The 15074-nt window shown below is 44.1% G+C and overlaps 1 protein-coding gene across 1 annotated transcript in view; it reads right to left on the reverse strand.

The window, feature by feature from the left end:
- Positions 1-13620, reverse strand: part of CPE (carboxypeptidase E) — a gene marked incomplete at its 5' end in the record, with an annotated part of 54481 nt that extends 40861 nt beyond the window's left edge. The window contains one exon of the mRNA XM_084204598.1: positions 13341-13620. Coding sequence (XP_084060724.1) covers positions 13341-13620 — 280 coding nt within the window. The remainder of the gene's footprint in view (positions 1-13340) is intronic.
- Positions 13621-15074: the final 1454 nt, after the last annotated feature.

A 15074-nucleotide genomic window follows, 5' to 3' on the forward strand; every position in this document is an offset into this window, starting at 1 on the left:
AAGAATTGTGTTGGACTATCCAGACACGAAAGCCTCGTTGCAACTATTTCAATTTCAGACAGCCAAGTCACCAGACTTTGCAACTCAGCAGAACGTTATGCAGCACAACTGGTGCTATTTCAGATGCTATTGTTTCTCAATTCTATCACCTTTTCTCACACTGAAATATTCAGTGAATAGCTTAGTCAGCTGCAGTCAGCTCATTTAAATGCTATGGAAATGCAGCAAGAATTGATGCAGCATTCTATCCCTGGAAATGAATGGAATGGATAAAAAACAAAAGTTCATTTCTAGACTATAAATACTGGCATGTCAAATGTCAGTATCTGGAGAACTGAAGCAAATGAAATCATGTGAAGGAATGAAGTAGCATCTGGCCAAAATCAGCAGCTTCAGAAGTTAAGTTTTGAAGCACAGATAATAAAACTGAAAACCAACAAGCTTACACCCCAGCTCCTCAGGCCAGGATCCCTCCTGATCCTCCCTCAAGGATGGAGAAGGCTGCTCCTGGTCCTAAAGACCTACAGGGTCTTTAGGAAACACTTACCTGTGGGTTTATCCAAACCAAAGGGTCCACAATCGTGCAGGGATGGCACCCCAGCCTCTCAGGTGATTTTAATACTTTTGCACACCGTAGAAGTAAGTGTGACCTGTTGTGAGAGTAGGAAGGTGCATGGGAGGCTACGAGACATGACAAGGTACTGCTGGAAGACTGCTCAGCAAACAGCTCTGTGGCAACAACATCTGCATCACCATGAGGTGGGTCTGGGGTGCACTGACACCCAAACCTGCACCCAAGCTTTGTTTCAGAGAGAACTGAATGGCAGCATTAAAAAGAAGCAAACAAAACAGGGAGCAAACTGATTTGCAAACTAGGAATTGGGGGTTGGGAGCAGGCTGGGAATACAAGTTATTTGGCTTTCTTCCTGTGCCCTATATTCATTTTGTTAAAACAGAACTAAGCTGTAAAAACATTAAGCACCAAACATAATCATTCTAAAGCTATTTGAAGGAGTGAGGACATTCACAGCTATGTATTTCTTGGGTCCTGCGCTTGAAGCAAAATTATATGAAGAATTTGTTTTGGCACCAAAGTCAGAGCTCCAGAATAAAAGCTTAAACCCTAAAGATTTGTGGAACAAACCCCACGTCCTTGTTTCATTTTATTACTGTACTACACACTTCTCACTAATATCCAAGAAATATCAATCACATCAATACCTGAGGAAAAATGTTGCACTGCTGCAGAACACAGCTAGAAATTCTTTCCATCAGTAGTTTCAGAACATCAGTAAGCTCCAAAAATGTCATGTAAATGTAAAAATGCCTATCAACTTAGGAATAATTATTGAGACTTGATTTCAAATTCCATCCAGTTTCAAGTCTATCCAGGAGAATAAAGCCTCCAGCTAGTTTTCCTTATAGCCACTTTCCTTACCATACCTTCAGAAAAGCCTCCACACTGGAACTTGAACTCAGACAGCAATATTTTCTGGCTCTTGTTTGGCCATTCTAACCATTCCTCTCTGTCTGGGAAAAAAGTCCTGAGAATAATTAAGTACCATGATAATTATTATCAAAGAAAAAATAGTGAAAATTTATAAGCATCTGAGGCATGTCAGCACTGTCATATAAGCTCCTTTGGAAGACAACTCCCACTCCAGAGTGGTATTAAGGAAAGCAGATGAAGACTCATTGATATAAATAGATCAAAGATAAGGTTTATCTTAGTCTCTACAAACTGCCTTTCTTATCAAATCCTTTGCTAAAAAATACATTTTTAAGATATGCAGTCAAACTAAAAGAAAATATGCTTTTCTTGAAATCATGGACCCTGAAGTAAGCTAAAGGGGCTCTTGTCTGGTTAGACCTTAATTTCTTCATTCAGCACTGCAGCATTACAACATACTTTTCCTCAATACACAAAATGATCTTGTGTTGGTTCAAGGTGGTGGAGCTGAAGTTCCTGAGCAGCTTTGCAGTGAAAAGGCTTATTTTTGAAAAAACGTGGCTGCCTTCACATTCACACCTGAAGAAACATGCAGAAGTGAGAGTATTTGTGCAGAGAATATTTCAAATATGTGCTGACTGAGTATAAAGCAAACTTCTGGAATTCCTCGTGCTGCTTCCCAAAGCCCCACTTCATCTCTGTACAAGCTGTGATTTTTCAGAATATTTTTGTGCACAAGACAGCTTCTCAAAGACCCTGTAACTCTTTGAGCTTGTCTTACAAACATAAATCAAACCATGTTGGCCAGCTCCTTCCGTAACAGGACTGCACCTTTAAATACCACTAATGCCAGATGGTCTCAGCATATAAAGCAGCATGAGACAACATATTAATGCTACTCAAACAAGCAACTTGTGCTAGCAGCAGACCAATGAAATCAGTCTCAGGCTGCTAATCCTATCTGTCTCCATGGCAACATCTATTTCAGACAATTCTTCAATTTTCAAGTCAGATGAGCTTCTTGGCTCCTAAACTTCTCTATTCAGGAGGTGTGCCATTGTCAGGTACTTTCTCATCTTGTACTGGCTACTGTTATAATACAGATTTTATTTTTATCAGCTGCTTCATGGAGTATCAGGAACAGATGTTCCTCTGTTTCTGTTTATTTATAGGCTTTTCCACTAAAGATTTGTACTGAAAGATTTTCACTGAAGGTTAGCAATATTTATTTTGACTATGGATTTGTTCCCATATCTGCAACACGTGGAAACCTCGCAAATATTGATGTCTCTGTTGTGACTCTCCCTATCAGCACCAGAAGAAAAGGATTTGGTTCCTCCTTTATATTTATCTGCTATGAAGGCAGATCTTTAAACAAAACAAAAAACTGTGTATCTGCAGCAGGCAAATAGGGAGAGACTCCTCACCATATGTCCATTAGCATAGCTAAGTCAACACAAATATTGGGGCTTCTTGCTACTAGTAAAAATCTGACAGGAAGCAGGTAGGGACTGCCTGTTAAAGGCAGATCAAACGCTGAGCCACATGCTCTCTCAAGTACCTCCACACCTGGCACATGGCACAGCCACATGTAGATCTAGCAAGGAGGCTGAGAAACTAGCATGGAGAGGAGAACAGGGAGGAAAACAGAGGAGTCACAGGGAGAGGGTGCTCTTACCCAAAACCACAAAAATTCCCAGCAGAGCCAGGAAAGCAGCCAGCTTTACCATAAAATAGATTTTCCTCTCTCTTGCAATGGCAATGTTTTAAATTTAAGCCCATGAAAGCCCAGCTCCCAACCACACAGCTTCTTTTCCTCTCCATCCTTCTACGTACTGATGTCACCAATGAGAAGGAAGACTTTTCATCAAGAGCAGCATAAACTTGGACCACTCATTCCTTAAGTGCAGGCTATTACAAAATTAGAGTCACATTTAGCTTTCTTTTTTTAGAATACACATGCAAGTTGGCTTGAACATTTAGGATTCATTATTTTCAGGATTTATAAGTCTCCTCCTTAAATTCAGATTAATAGCTCCCACTGACTTCAGTTTGATTTGTGGATGCTCAGAAGCTGGGTGGGAGGAAAAATTTAAGCATGGTCTAGTCCTACCTGGTGCAGATCTGACATGGAGAGTCTGCTTACCATAGTCACAAGGCCTCCTTTGAAGTACCATTTTTCAGGTGTGTAAAAAGTGTCTATGTCTTAGACTCACCCCAATTTTGCTTCTAGTTCTAGAACTGTGCTTTTGCACAATAAGCCAAAATGCTGCCAAAACTGCAAAATATTTGGTTTAGCACAGGGAAAAAAAGTTCATTTTGACTGATCAATGTGCAAGGAATGCACCACTGAAGGACAACAATGAGTAACTGAAGGACAGTGATGCTGAGTTTGAGGGACTCAAAAATAAAATTCAAATGAATGTTTTGCAGCCAAAAATGCCAAGAGACAAGCATGTGGCAATTCCCACATGTATTATCCAGATGTCTCTAATGTGATGGTATGGGAAACACAACTATGCAGAAAGTTTCAACCTTTGAAATGTCTCAGTGTCTTTCCACTTTCTTTGTATTTTTGAACTCTTAGTTGGATTTCTCATAGCAAAGTACTGTATGACTTCTCTTTTGTTTGGAGAGCTAATATGGCAAAAGCCTAGGCCATACTTTCTAGACACCTACCAGATCATCAGCCTAGCAAGGATGCCACGAGAACAGTCCAATAAACTTTGGCCAGTCTGATGTCTCCCCTGATCAAACAACTCTTTTCGTTTTTCTTTAAGGCATAAGTACTGAAAATGGCATTCAGGTTGTGTGAAAAATGCTTTTGTGATTTGTGTCAATTGGCAATGGCATCAGCAAATGCTTGTATCTGCTGTGTTAGAAGTGGATCCGTTCCCTGGGATAACTACAAAGAATGGCTCTGGAACTTTCTGACCAAATAGCCAAATAAAGCATGGAACAGAAAACAGAAGTATAGCAGTGTAAAAGAGATGAGGTGGCAAAAACAACTGATGCTTAGGATAAAATAGAGGCAGTTGAGGTAAAGCTAAGGGATATTGCAACAAAGAGACTAAATGCTTATGTATAATAAAAAGCTTGATGCACTTGTACAAGAGTAGCAGACCCCGGTGAAAGGCCTCCCTCCAGACGACCACAAGAGGGACAGGAAGCCAACGACCACCTGGAGAGATTATGAAATTGCTGACCCCAGCTTATTGATGTTTGCTGATTTGGACTAACTGGAAAATGCTTTGTAGGCTTAAAAACAGCATGTATGCTCTGGTGAACTTGCAGTGGTGTGTGCTGTGAGTGGAGCAGTGACTCCCCAGCCACCCAGCACTGCTCGCTTGCTTGCTTTAAAAGAAAAGATATAAAAATTAAATTTGGTTTGCCTATCAAAATTTTATATCAGGTTGTTCTTGCTTTGGGCAGGCTCTGCAGCCAGAACAGGATCTTTGATCATAAATCAGGCAGCTCACACTCCAAGGCCATGTGCAGCTCCATGCAAAGAACACCTGTCTCCATGGGACTTCATTTGCAAGCAAGCAAGGATGTGAGGTTCTGCTCATAATTCAGGAGGAACAACTACCAGGAAGAAGCTACTAGCTTATGCAGTTATAAATGCCTCTCCTTGCAAATTAATTAAAAACAAATGTTTACTCCTTTGAACTGCCAGCCACAGGTTTATGATTCAAGATTCTCTCTTACCTGGCCATTGTAGGTACATAGACACATCCCTAACATATGGCTTCATATTGACCCAAACCTCACAGCCCTTTGACAACACCTGCTGCTGTGACAAGAAGATGTGAGCAATGTCAATCCGGCTGGCACAGCCCTGGCACCCTGCAGGAAACCTCCATTTCAAAGGGAAGGAAGGGCACCATGGACCAACACCTCACTTTTAGTCCTTTTCCCCAGCAGTGCCCCTGAAAGCAGCAGGAGAGGCAACAACTTCATTGCCAGGGGCAGCTACTGCCCCTTGGCACATAGAGCTGTTTCTTCATGGTGTGGCAGAACTTCTGTTCCAAAACCCAAAACCCCAGCACGTGGAGCTGGAACTAGCTCATTTTCAGCACTGTTGCTCTGCAGAGCTCCCAGTCCACTCCCAGAACACCACCAGCCTTCACCCTTATCCTGAGATGATACAAGCTGATGTATGGCACTCAAAAGAGCTCCGTTTCCTGTGCCAGCAGATCAAACCTGCCTACTCCATTTTACTGATAAGGATTTTTTTCCCCCCAACCTTTTTACTACATAGACCCTTGATGTCTTCATCTAGCCCCAGCACACTAGAAAATAATCATTTATAACACCCCATTCCCACTGAATGCATGGAATGCTGGCTTTTGATGCACACCTCGCTCCAAAATGAAGTTTACACCCTTTGCTCTGCTTCTTGTATCCCTATCAATCATTTCAATTACCTTACCCAGATGCCTTGAAGTACATACTGTGGTTTTCACTTTTTTTGATTTCACAAAATTTTAAGAGAATTGAGTCACTAGTCTTCTTCACAGTTTAATTTCCTATCCAATTGAAAGGGGGAAAAAAACCCAAGAAAACAAAACAGCAAGGTTCTGTGGAAATACATGCATAAGACTTTTGTTTAAAGAGTAGACTAAAAAATTATCTGACAAGATGCTTTGGGTTTGGGGTTTTTTTCCCCTTTGGAGGAACATGAATTAAAATAGATATGAGGACTTAACAAAATTAATTAATCTGCTGAAAAAAAGCCCAGACAGGGTCCATACACTGTATGTTTTGCAAAAATAGCACATAAAGCTCAACAAGGTGCATTAGATGATGATACATGAAGGCTGGGATTCACCAGATCTTAACCATAAGCTCTTGCACACATTGCTAAGTCAGAAGCCTACCCAATGTTAGCTCCTCTTACAGTCAGTAGAGGAAGCAGATGCTTTCAGAGGGCACTGCAGCCTAGCCAAGAGGTGTTCCTGCCGACCAGGAAAAGGGAGATTACAGCATGAATATGCATGCCCGGTATGTAGGCTTCTAAATCACATGCCACCTTTGAAAACAGAAATTCGATGTAATGAACACAGAACGAATTCCAAACAAGTTTTAGTACTAAATTACCAGCTGAGTCTAGCAGCAACTCCACTGTTACAACCAAAAATTTGTGTTTATTCTGAAATCAGAACACCTCTCTTGTGTTTTTCACCCTCCATGTTATTTAAAGGCTTGAGATATTGATTACTAAATTACAGAATAATAAACAGTTTTTCCTGAAAAAAAAAATTAAAATATTTTAATAATGAGATCACTTTTGATAAATCACACAACTCCAACTTACTGGCTTTGACATGTCAGAAAATCTTGGGAAATACCCATGCTTTATAGAGAATTCTCAGGAATTCTCTGGAGTTTGCATTATTGCCACCCTAATAAAGCATCACTTAAGCCGAGACAACAAAACAGGCCCCCCTTCTGTTTTCTTTGGGAGCTGATAAGGCATTCTGAAGGTGTGGGAGGTGATGGCAACTCTTCTCTTTGAAAGAAATTAAAGTAATCAACTCTTTCAAAAGGAGTGGGATTGTCAAAAGCAGTCGGGGTCAGATCAACAAACCCTGACTAGTCTGCATACTCAGACTCATTTCAAGTCTGAAAAGTGAAACAACTGCCTTCTGTAGTCCTGTTTATTCTTAATGATTACAGACCCTTTAGCCCGGCTGGTTTACCATTTGTGTTATTCCAGTAAATAACAGAGGGACTGCTGAGATGCCGCAGCTGGGATGCACGGTGTTTCCGCAGGTAGCACGCAGCCTCTATTAACCCTTTCTGAAATGCTCTAACAAAAAGGGGGGAAGTCTTTAAATACCTGTCAGTGAGGGGATTCGGAGTGAGAGCATTGTATGTGTCGGGAGCGCTGCAGCCTGCCCAGCACAGCTGCCTAACCACACTCACTGGGAATTTCCATTGACTTCAATGGGAACGTGAATGGCATTAGCAACTAGCTGAGAATGAGATCTGTAAATGTGTCTGCCTCTCCTCGATTTGCACCAGTGCTGTGAGACGTTTTTCGTTTTGTATTCTACACCTCTATTTTTAGCTGAACATGAGAACTGAGATAGGATGAAATCAGAACTATTAAGGAAATATTATTTAGGAAAGATAAAATTAAGGAAGAAGAACCTAAAAGTCTAAAAAACTCACTCAGCACGCACATGCAGCCATCTTCACGCTGCTCTACAGCCCTCCCGAGACCTGCACAACCTACACGGTCTGTGAAGGACACTGAACATCCCACTCTGAACGCAGGCAGCATTAAAATCATCCTGCCAGAAACTACCCCAGGCCAAATCCTGGCCGGGTGACTTCAGAGGGATACCCTAACCGGCACAAAACCCAAAAGGGATTTTGCTGGAAAGGTAATTACAGCTTCCCAGCCTTCTGTAGAACACAGGAGGTACAGCCCGCCCCAGATCTGCGCTCCCAGCAGGCGAGTCAGTAGCATATCCCTGACAGGTTTTGATGAGAAAGCCAGAACATCCTCACAAGCTCTGAAAGAAAAGCTGTTCCCTGAGGCTCAAAGGAAAGAAAAATTCCAAATGCAGAAGGCTGCATGAGGAGTAAGTTCGACCATGTTTTACTCTGCATTTTCTACCCATCCCTACAGAGATACCAGCCACCCTGCTCGCGCTCGCCTGGGGCTGCAGGTGCCCAGGCAGCAGCTCACCTCTAAAGAGGATTGCAGACCTAAGCCAGGAGAGCAGCTAAACCACAGCTGACAGAAAGGGTGAGAGCACAACACGGTCAGCACAGCATCTCCTGTGCTCCTGACACCGACCTATGTACAGCCCATAGCCTTGTGCAGTGCAGCTGGGTGAGTATGAACAAAGCGCACACACATCTACCAGCAACCAGCCCTGTGCCCTTCCACACCTCCCTTCAAAAAGGGAACACTACACGAGTGGCCCTTGATAAAAACTGGTGTTTGCTTAAACCTCGAGCACACAAATTGGGCTTGCTCTCTGATATCTAGATTTAATAACAAGCTCTTGCCACGTGCAATTTGTATCGACGCTTTTCAAATATAAGAAAGATCAACAGGTCCTATCAAAGAGCTCCTAAGATTTTTATGTTCAGATTTGGGGCGCAAGGATAAGAAAGATTTAGAAAATCAAGTGCAATTAAGTGTGGATAATGAAGTTAGGACAGCTGTGTCTGATGACATCTCCATAACCAAGAGACAAGCTGTGTGCTTTCTGACATCACCAGGGATACAACACCCCACCACCAACCCCAGCACTGCACCCACTCTTCTGAAGCAGGGCAGCCCATAATACCCACAGGTGACATCCAGGGGTCTCCCCATTCTGGCTGCCACCTACTGTGGCACAGCTGATTCCTGCCCATGCTGGCCTGAAACCTCAGCAGCCTCCTACACGTTTGCTCATTCTTCTTCCTGCTCTCTCTTTTGAAAAAGAGCAGCACTTGCTCATGGTTCTCTTAAACAGCTGCAGAGTCATTTCAATTACAATAAATCAAGACATATTTTTTAATGGCTTTTGTGCAACAGTGGTGAAGACATTATGAGAAACAATTTTTCTCCCTGTAAATTCATCAGCTTTACTTATTGCAACTTCTTACCACTGAAAGCACCAGTTCACATGGCTGGTGCCACAGCTGAATACAGGAGCACTTCACTGACAGAATAAAAACTTGTTTGTATCAGCAGACAGATCTTTGATTTCTCCATTCATCAATATAGAGCCATGATTTTCACTTCTCTCTTAGTCACCCTCTAAATATTTTTTTGCAGGAGGAAATGGTTCTAGCACTGTATGGCTGGGGTGTGAGAGAACTGAGAGCCTCACATCTGGGGGCTTTGGAGGGGCTAGTACAGGAACTGCAACCTGGGAAGCCGAGAAGCTTATTTAGGCTCAGTGCCAGCAGTGGCTGACCCAGCTCATTTCCTCACCCTGCCAAGTGGAGTCTTTGATAAAGTGATGGGTCCAAGAATTATTGTAGCTAAGTTGCACCTCATAAAATTGACTGAAGTCACACCCAGAGGGCCCTGTGAATGTTCCAAGTCACAGCTGCACTGCTCAATTGGTGCACTCCTGCCCCACCAGCGCTTCACCATGCCTTGTTTGAAACTGCAAACTATGTCATTTTCTAGAAAATCAGTTGCCTCGTTCTACTACAAATTAGTAGTAGTTTCCTTCCATTTGAAGTATTTTTAAAGATGCTTGTGGGGAAAAGGATGAACAATAAAATCATTAACATTCTGTTCAACAGAACATCAGACATCTACAGCAAGAGCCTATTTCCTCTCTCAGGAGTAGTTGGTATTCTCCTGCATGTGAACTAAGGCAAAGTACTGTCCCAGAAAAAACAAAAATAAATCCGTGCTTTACCATCAAATGACCTGTTTTCCCCTGGTCCACCATCAGCTTCCCACAACTTCTTTCTCTTCATTTTATCTGACCTTGCTGTCCACAGGCTTCTGTCAACTTTGCCAATTTTTGGTGAGCACCAGGACAAAACTGTATTTTCTCATGCAATCAAAGCTACTCCAAAATATTTTTATTGCTTCCAGTCTACGTTCATGCATGAAACCACTGACACAGTCTTATTCTTCTACACATAACCACTGACACAGTCTTATTCTTCTACACATAACAACTGACACAGTCTCATTCAAGTTTTCTCTGCCTTCACTGCCTTGTCCTCAGCGACTCAGAGTGATGTTTTCTGCCTTGGTTTGAAACTTGATAAAGTTCAAATACCTTCATCTCCAGGGTGTGTTTTTCCTTACTCAAGGGCTTCTTTTCCATCAGGGATTGCAGACTCTAATCTCCCATACAAATGCAGTATCACCCAAAAGAAATCGTTGCCACAATAAACGCCCAAACAAACATTTTATGAAAAAACAAAACAAAACACCACAAAATGCACAAAATGACAAATATCAGTCCAAACACTGTTTGGCACAAAGCACAGTTGAGGCACAGGTAGTGTGGTGTTCCAGTTTGCAGGAAGGCAGCACATTCTCTCAATGTTTAATGTCGCATCAGAAACTTCAGGCAGTCTCACGCTTCTGGCATTTATCGTGTCCCTGGGAAGAGCTCAGTGGAGGCTCAGCTCGTGGTGTGCAAGTGACTAATTCAGGTTTCCAAGATTTGCAAAGACAAGTGGCATGACTGTGCAAGAAACCAGACTGGTTCACATGAAGTCATTCTGACTTCCTATGCAGTATCAGGACTTTAAAAAAAAAAACCCTCCTGATGAATATTTACCCCAGGAAAAATCGAGGCCTTTGTGATTTGTTCCAGTTTCTTCAGACACTGAGGTTTTTTTCCAGTTGCCTTGGAGGTCTAAAGCGCATTTCTGAAGTTTTCCTATTTCTCTCCAACATTTTTTTTCAAACATTGCACATACATTACAGAATAATTTTCAAAAATAGCTGATACTCAAAAATTGAAGTTGATTTGCATGCTTGCATATGACCAAATGCATTCACACAAGGCTACACAGCCATGCAATACATGTGATTATGCAATGGTTGCATGTATATGCAGAATTTGATTTGCTCAGTACAAAGCCTCTTTACTCAGTACAAAGTCTTTACTGATGCTCTGCTGACACTTTCCTGATCTATTTTGTCATCAACTTGCTCACTAAGTGAACACAAACATTTTTTTTTGTTTCACAGCTGTTCACTAGGTGATTCAGGTATCATCCCTGTGTACTCATCAGCCTTCTAGAAGCATGAGCTCTCTATAGACTATAAATCTATGAACTACAGCACATATTTTGTTCATACTTCCCTGTATTTAAAAAATAAATCCTGTAACATTCAGGATGCCCTGCAGGAAGAGATTATGATCAGAACTTACAACTTTTTGGCTGTCTGGAAAGAATGAAAAGTAACTATATGTATGTATATCTGTGTCTTTGATTCCATAATTTTTCAATAATAATAGATGATGATAAATCAGATTGTGATCCTGCAAGCTTTACCGCACAAAATATCCTTACTCTGGCTGTTGCCCTGGGAATTAAGCATGGATGCTGAGAGTGAGCAGGGTCCCTCCTTCAGGTATGAGCAGAATCAGTCTCACATTTCCTGCCAAGGCTGGTACAAGGCTCCACTTCTTTTACTACACAGCTTAAAAAAGCTCCCATAGAAAAATAAACAGTGCTGCCTTTTACTACAGAGTAGAAGAAAGGGCACATTTTTAAGAAGAAAACACCTCTAATACTACCATTGGCACAATATACAGGTTCTTAGGCTCTGTAATTAAGAAGCAGGGGTGGTATCAATGTTTTTACAATTTTTTCTAAGGAGTGCAAGGGTAACTATGCATGAGGTCTGTCTTGCTGCCCTTCCCAAAAAGATCCCGAGTTTCTCCCGTGCACCACTGCAAAGAGGAGTAGAGCTCCACTTTTTGAGAAGCGTTCAGAACCTCACAGAATGAAAGTGAGGGTTGAAATAAAACAATGAATTTGCTGTGGTTCAAACCCTGGTTAATCCCCTTCAAAAACCAGCATTTTCAGCATCCACCACTAAAGATTGCCAGGCCTCATCACATTCCCTGACACATGATTTGGACATTGCAACCTGTGGCATTTTTGTCTATAGGGCTCCCTTAGTAAGGTGCCGAGCATGTTCCAGGGAATGTTTGACACTGTCTATAGCTTGTATGTGGATGCAATCCATAGGAATTTTTCTTTTTTGCGGTTTGTTATTCATATAATGCTGGATTCCCTTTAGCTTGGGCTCAATGACAAGCCCTTTCTCCCATCACTGACACCAAGAGAAGTGTGTCTCCAGGAAGAGGCATAGCCCCATCTCAGCTGCACGGTGTGCTGCTCTTTCTGTCCCTTTCAGCTGGCTTGACACAACAGTCACATAAATGAGCTATAGCTGCTGTTCCCTGGCAGCAACGCGAAATCCCACAATTACTGTTATCACTCGAGGGTACAAATTACACAGCAGCAATAGATTCATTCTTCGCTTCGGGATCCTCACACCCTCTTACCAAGATGGCAACACACCACAAAGAAATTTTTCAAATTTCACTGCATTGCCTACATTTTTCATTCCAAGACAATGCTTTCCTATCCTGCCTTCCTCTTACAACCCCCTTATGCCCACTTTCCTATAACCTTTAACTATAGCCCTAACATTAAGACTTTCGAGGACACAAAGCAAGGTTATATTCAGGCCATAAAGCAGAATATTAAGCACTAATTGCATTGGCCAAATCCCCGGAGAGCCACAGAAGCCACACCTCCACCTAAAAGTCACGGACTTCCAGACCTGTGCTGTAACCCAGAGAGGGAAATGTGAGGACATGACTGCAGAAGGCAGATGGCTGGGCCAAAGGTACCGAGCAGCCCTCACGGTTAAGCGCTTTCACAGACTGACATTAGCGACACTATCGACTCTAAAAGCGGAAACAACGAAACCGACACAATCTTAGGCGCAATACAAGCGCACGGCATCAATCCCATTCCCTCTGATCAAGGTGTCCCAAACTCTAAGCACACGTATGCCGAGGCACCCGTGCCGGCTCCCGCAGCGTGCCGCGGTGGGTGACACATCCCCGGGGACAGCCTGGCCGCGACACGCCGCTCCCACGGGCGCGCTCCCGCCTCAAGCCGTTCCCCGGGCGCTGCGGTTCGTGCGGGGAAGGGCGGCCGGCGCCCGCTCCGGACATTCCACGGGGAATCCAGGCGTCTCTCTCTGCAAGGGGCGCTAATCGCAGCGGCACAAAGCCGCTCCGCGCCGGCTGCGGACGGTGGCTGACAGCCGGTGCCGGTGCCGCAGCGAGCGCTCCGGGGACAGCGCCCGCGGCCGCGCCCGCCGCCGTTACCTGCGCACAGGTGCGGGCGGCGCCGGCCGCGCCCCCCTTACCGGGCTCGTGCTCGCCGGGGCGGTCCGAGATCTCGATGACCAGGAGCTCCCGGCCCTCGGCGCTGCGCCCCACCGTGTAGATCCTGCTGATGGCGGGGCACTGCAGCCACACGGCCACCAGCGCCTCCCGCAGCTCGGCGTAGCGGTGGTACTCGAAGGAGATGCCCTCCTCGGCGCTCAGCCGCCGCCGCCGGCTGGCGGCCCCCGCCGCCGGTTCTGCCGCGGCCCGGCAGGCAGCGAGCACCGCGCACAGCGCCAGCAGCAGCACCCGCGCCGCCATCCCGCCCGCCTGCTGCTCCGCCAGCGCCCGCGGCACCCAGCGAAGGAGGGAGGGAAGCAGGGAGCGGGAGGGAGCGGGGAGCGGGAGGGAGCGGCGGGCGGGGCGGGGCGGGACCGGCCGCTCCGCCCCGATCCGCGTCCCGAGCGCTCCCGCGGAGGGCGGGCGCCGCGGCCGCACGGTGCGGGCGAAAGCCGCTCAAGCTGCTGGCATCAACCAGCCGCGGTAAAAACGCTGCGAGAAGCCGGGTGCGCGCTTTCCGCACCGCCTCATCAGTCTGTGCGGTCCCTGCGGGTTAACCCGCTGCCACAAACGTGAAGTAACAGAGTGCTCCATGAATGATTCAGTGCTATTGCAGGGCAACACAAATGCATCTGGCTGACAGGAAAAACTAAAAACCGTCATCTGCAGGGTCGCTTTGCTCCCCGTTTATAAGGCGCCTTTGCTGCATTACAGAAAGGACAGGATAAAACAAGACTTATTTTCCGATACTGACAGTACTTAGCATGCTCCAGTCTGTTCAAAGCGAATGCTAGTGTGAAGAACCATTCGCCATATATTAATAAATCCGTTTCTTCTAGACCACAGATACTACAGGACTTCTGAAGGCTTGTTCTTTTCAACTTGTCTTCATAGGCACAGCTGTTTAGATTTTGTTGAAACAGTCTGCAAAGGATGAGTTCTGAAAGCAAAAGGCTAAATGCTAAAGAGCAACTTCTATATTGGGTTGTTGATTTGGGCTTTGGTTTTTTTTTTTTAAAGGACACAAAGACTTGCTGGAAATTTTTGATGTTCAAAATTTTGAAAAGTGCACATCCAATTCATCCTTCTACAAACAGAATTTTGTCCACAATAGTATAACGTATGTTTATTCTGATCTTGTAATTTATATCGGTGAGCCTGTATAACACCTCAACACCTCCTTCTATCACCAATTAATACTGAATCAATTTTCAGGAAGATTTTTAAAAATAATCTTTGGTGATATTCTGGATATTTTCCTAAATTGTGGGTGTCTACTTCAAATAAGGTGATAATGGACGCAATCTCTTCTAAGATAATGTTTTCATTGACCTTTGGTGATGTACCAGCTCAGAAAATGATCCCACATCTGAAACATAGACCTGAATGTACAACTGTACATTGAATATCTGTCTCTATTTGCCTATACTCATTACCTATACTTGCTACCTTCCAGGGCCCTGAATGTCAGTCCTTAATGTGTTTCTTCATAGCAAGAACCAAAGTTCAGCCCTTCCAGTTCTCACCATCTTTCAAAGCCAACTGGGTTCAGAAGCTGCCCTGCCCAATTTAAATCCAGGCAACCACATGCAAAGGCACCCTCAGAGCACTTTTTGAAGCCTTCAACTCTTCATTCTTAGTGCTAGAAAACTTTTGGAGATGCCTATCATAGTGTGTCCCACTAGCTCTGAGGTTATCACAACACTAATTTGCTT

Source organism: Fringilla coelebs (assembly GCF_963513975.1).
Source record: "Fringilla coelebs genome assembly, chromosome: 4".
NCBI classification, from domain to species: domain Eukaryota; kingdom Metazoa; phylum Chordata; class Aves; order Passeriformes; family Fringillidae; genus Fringilla; species Fringilla coelebs.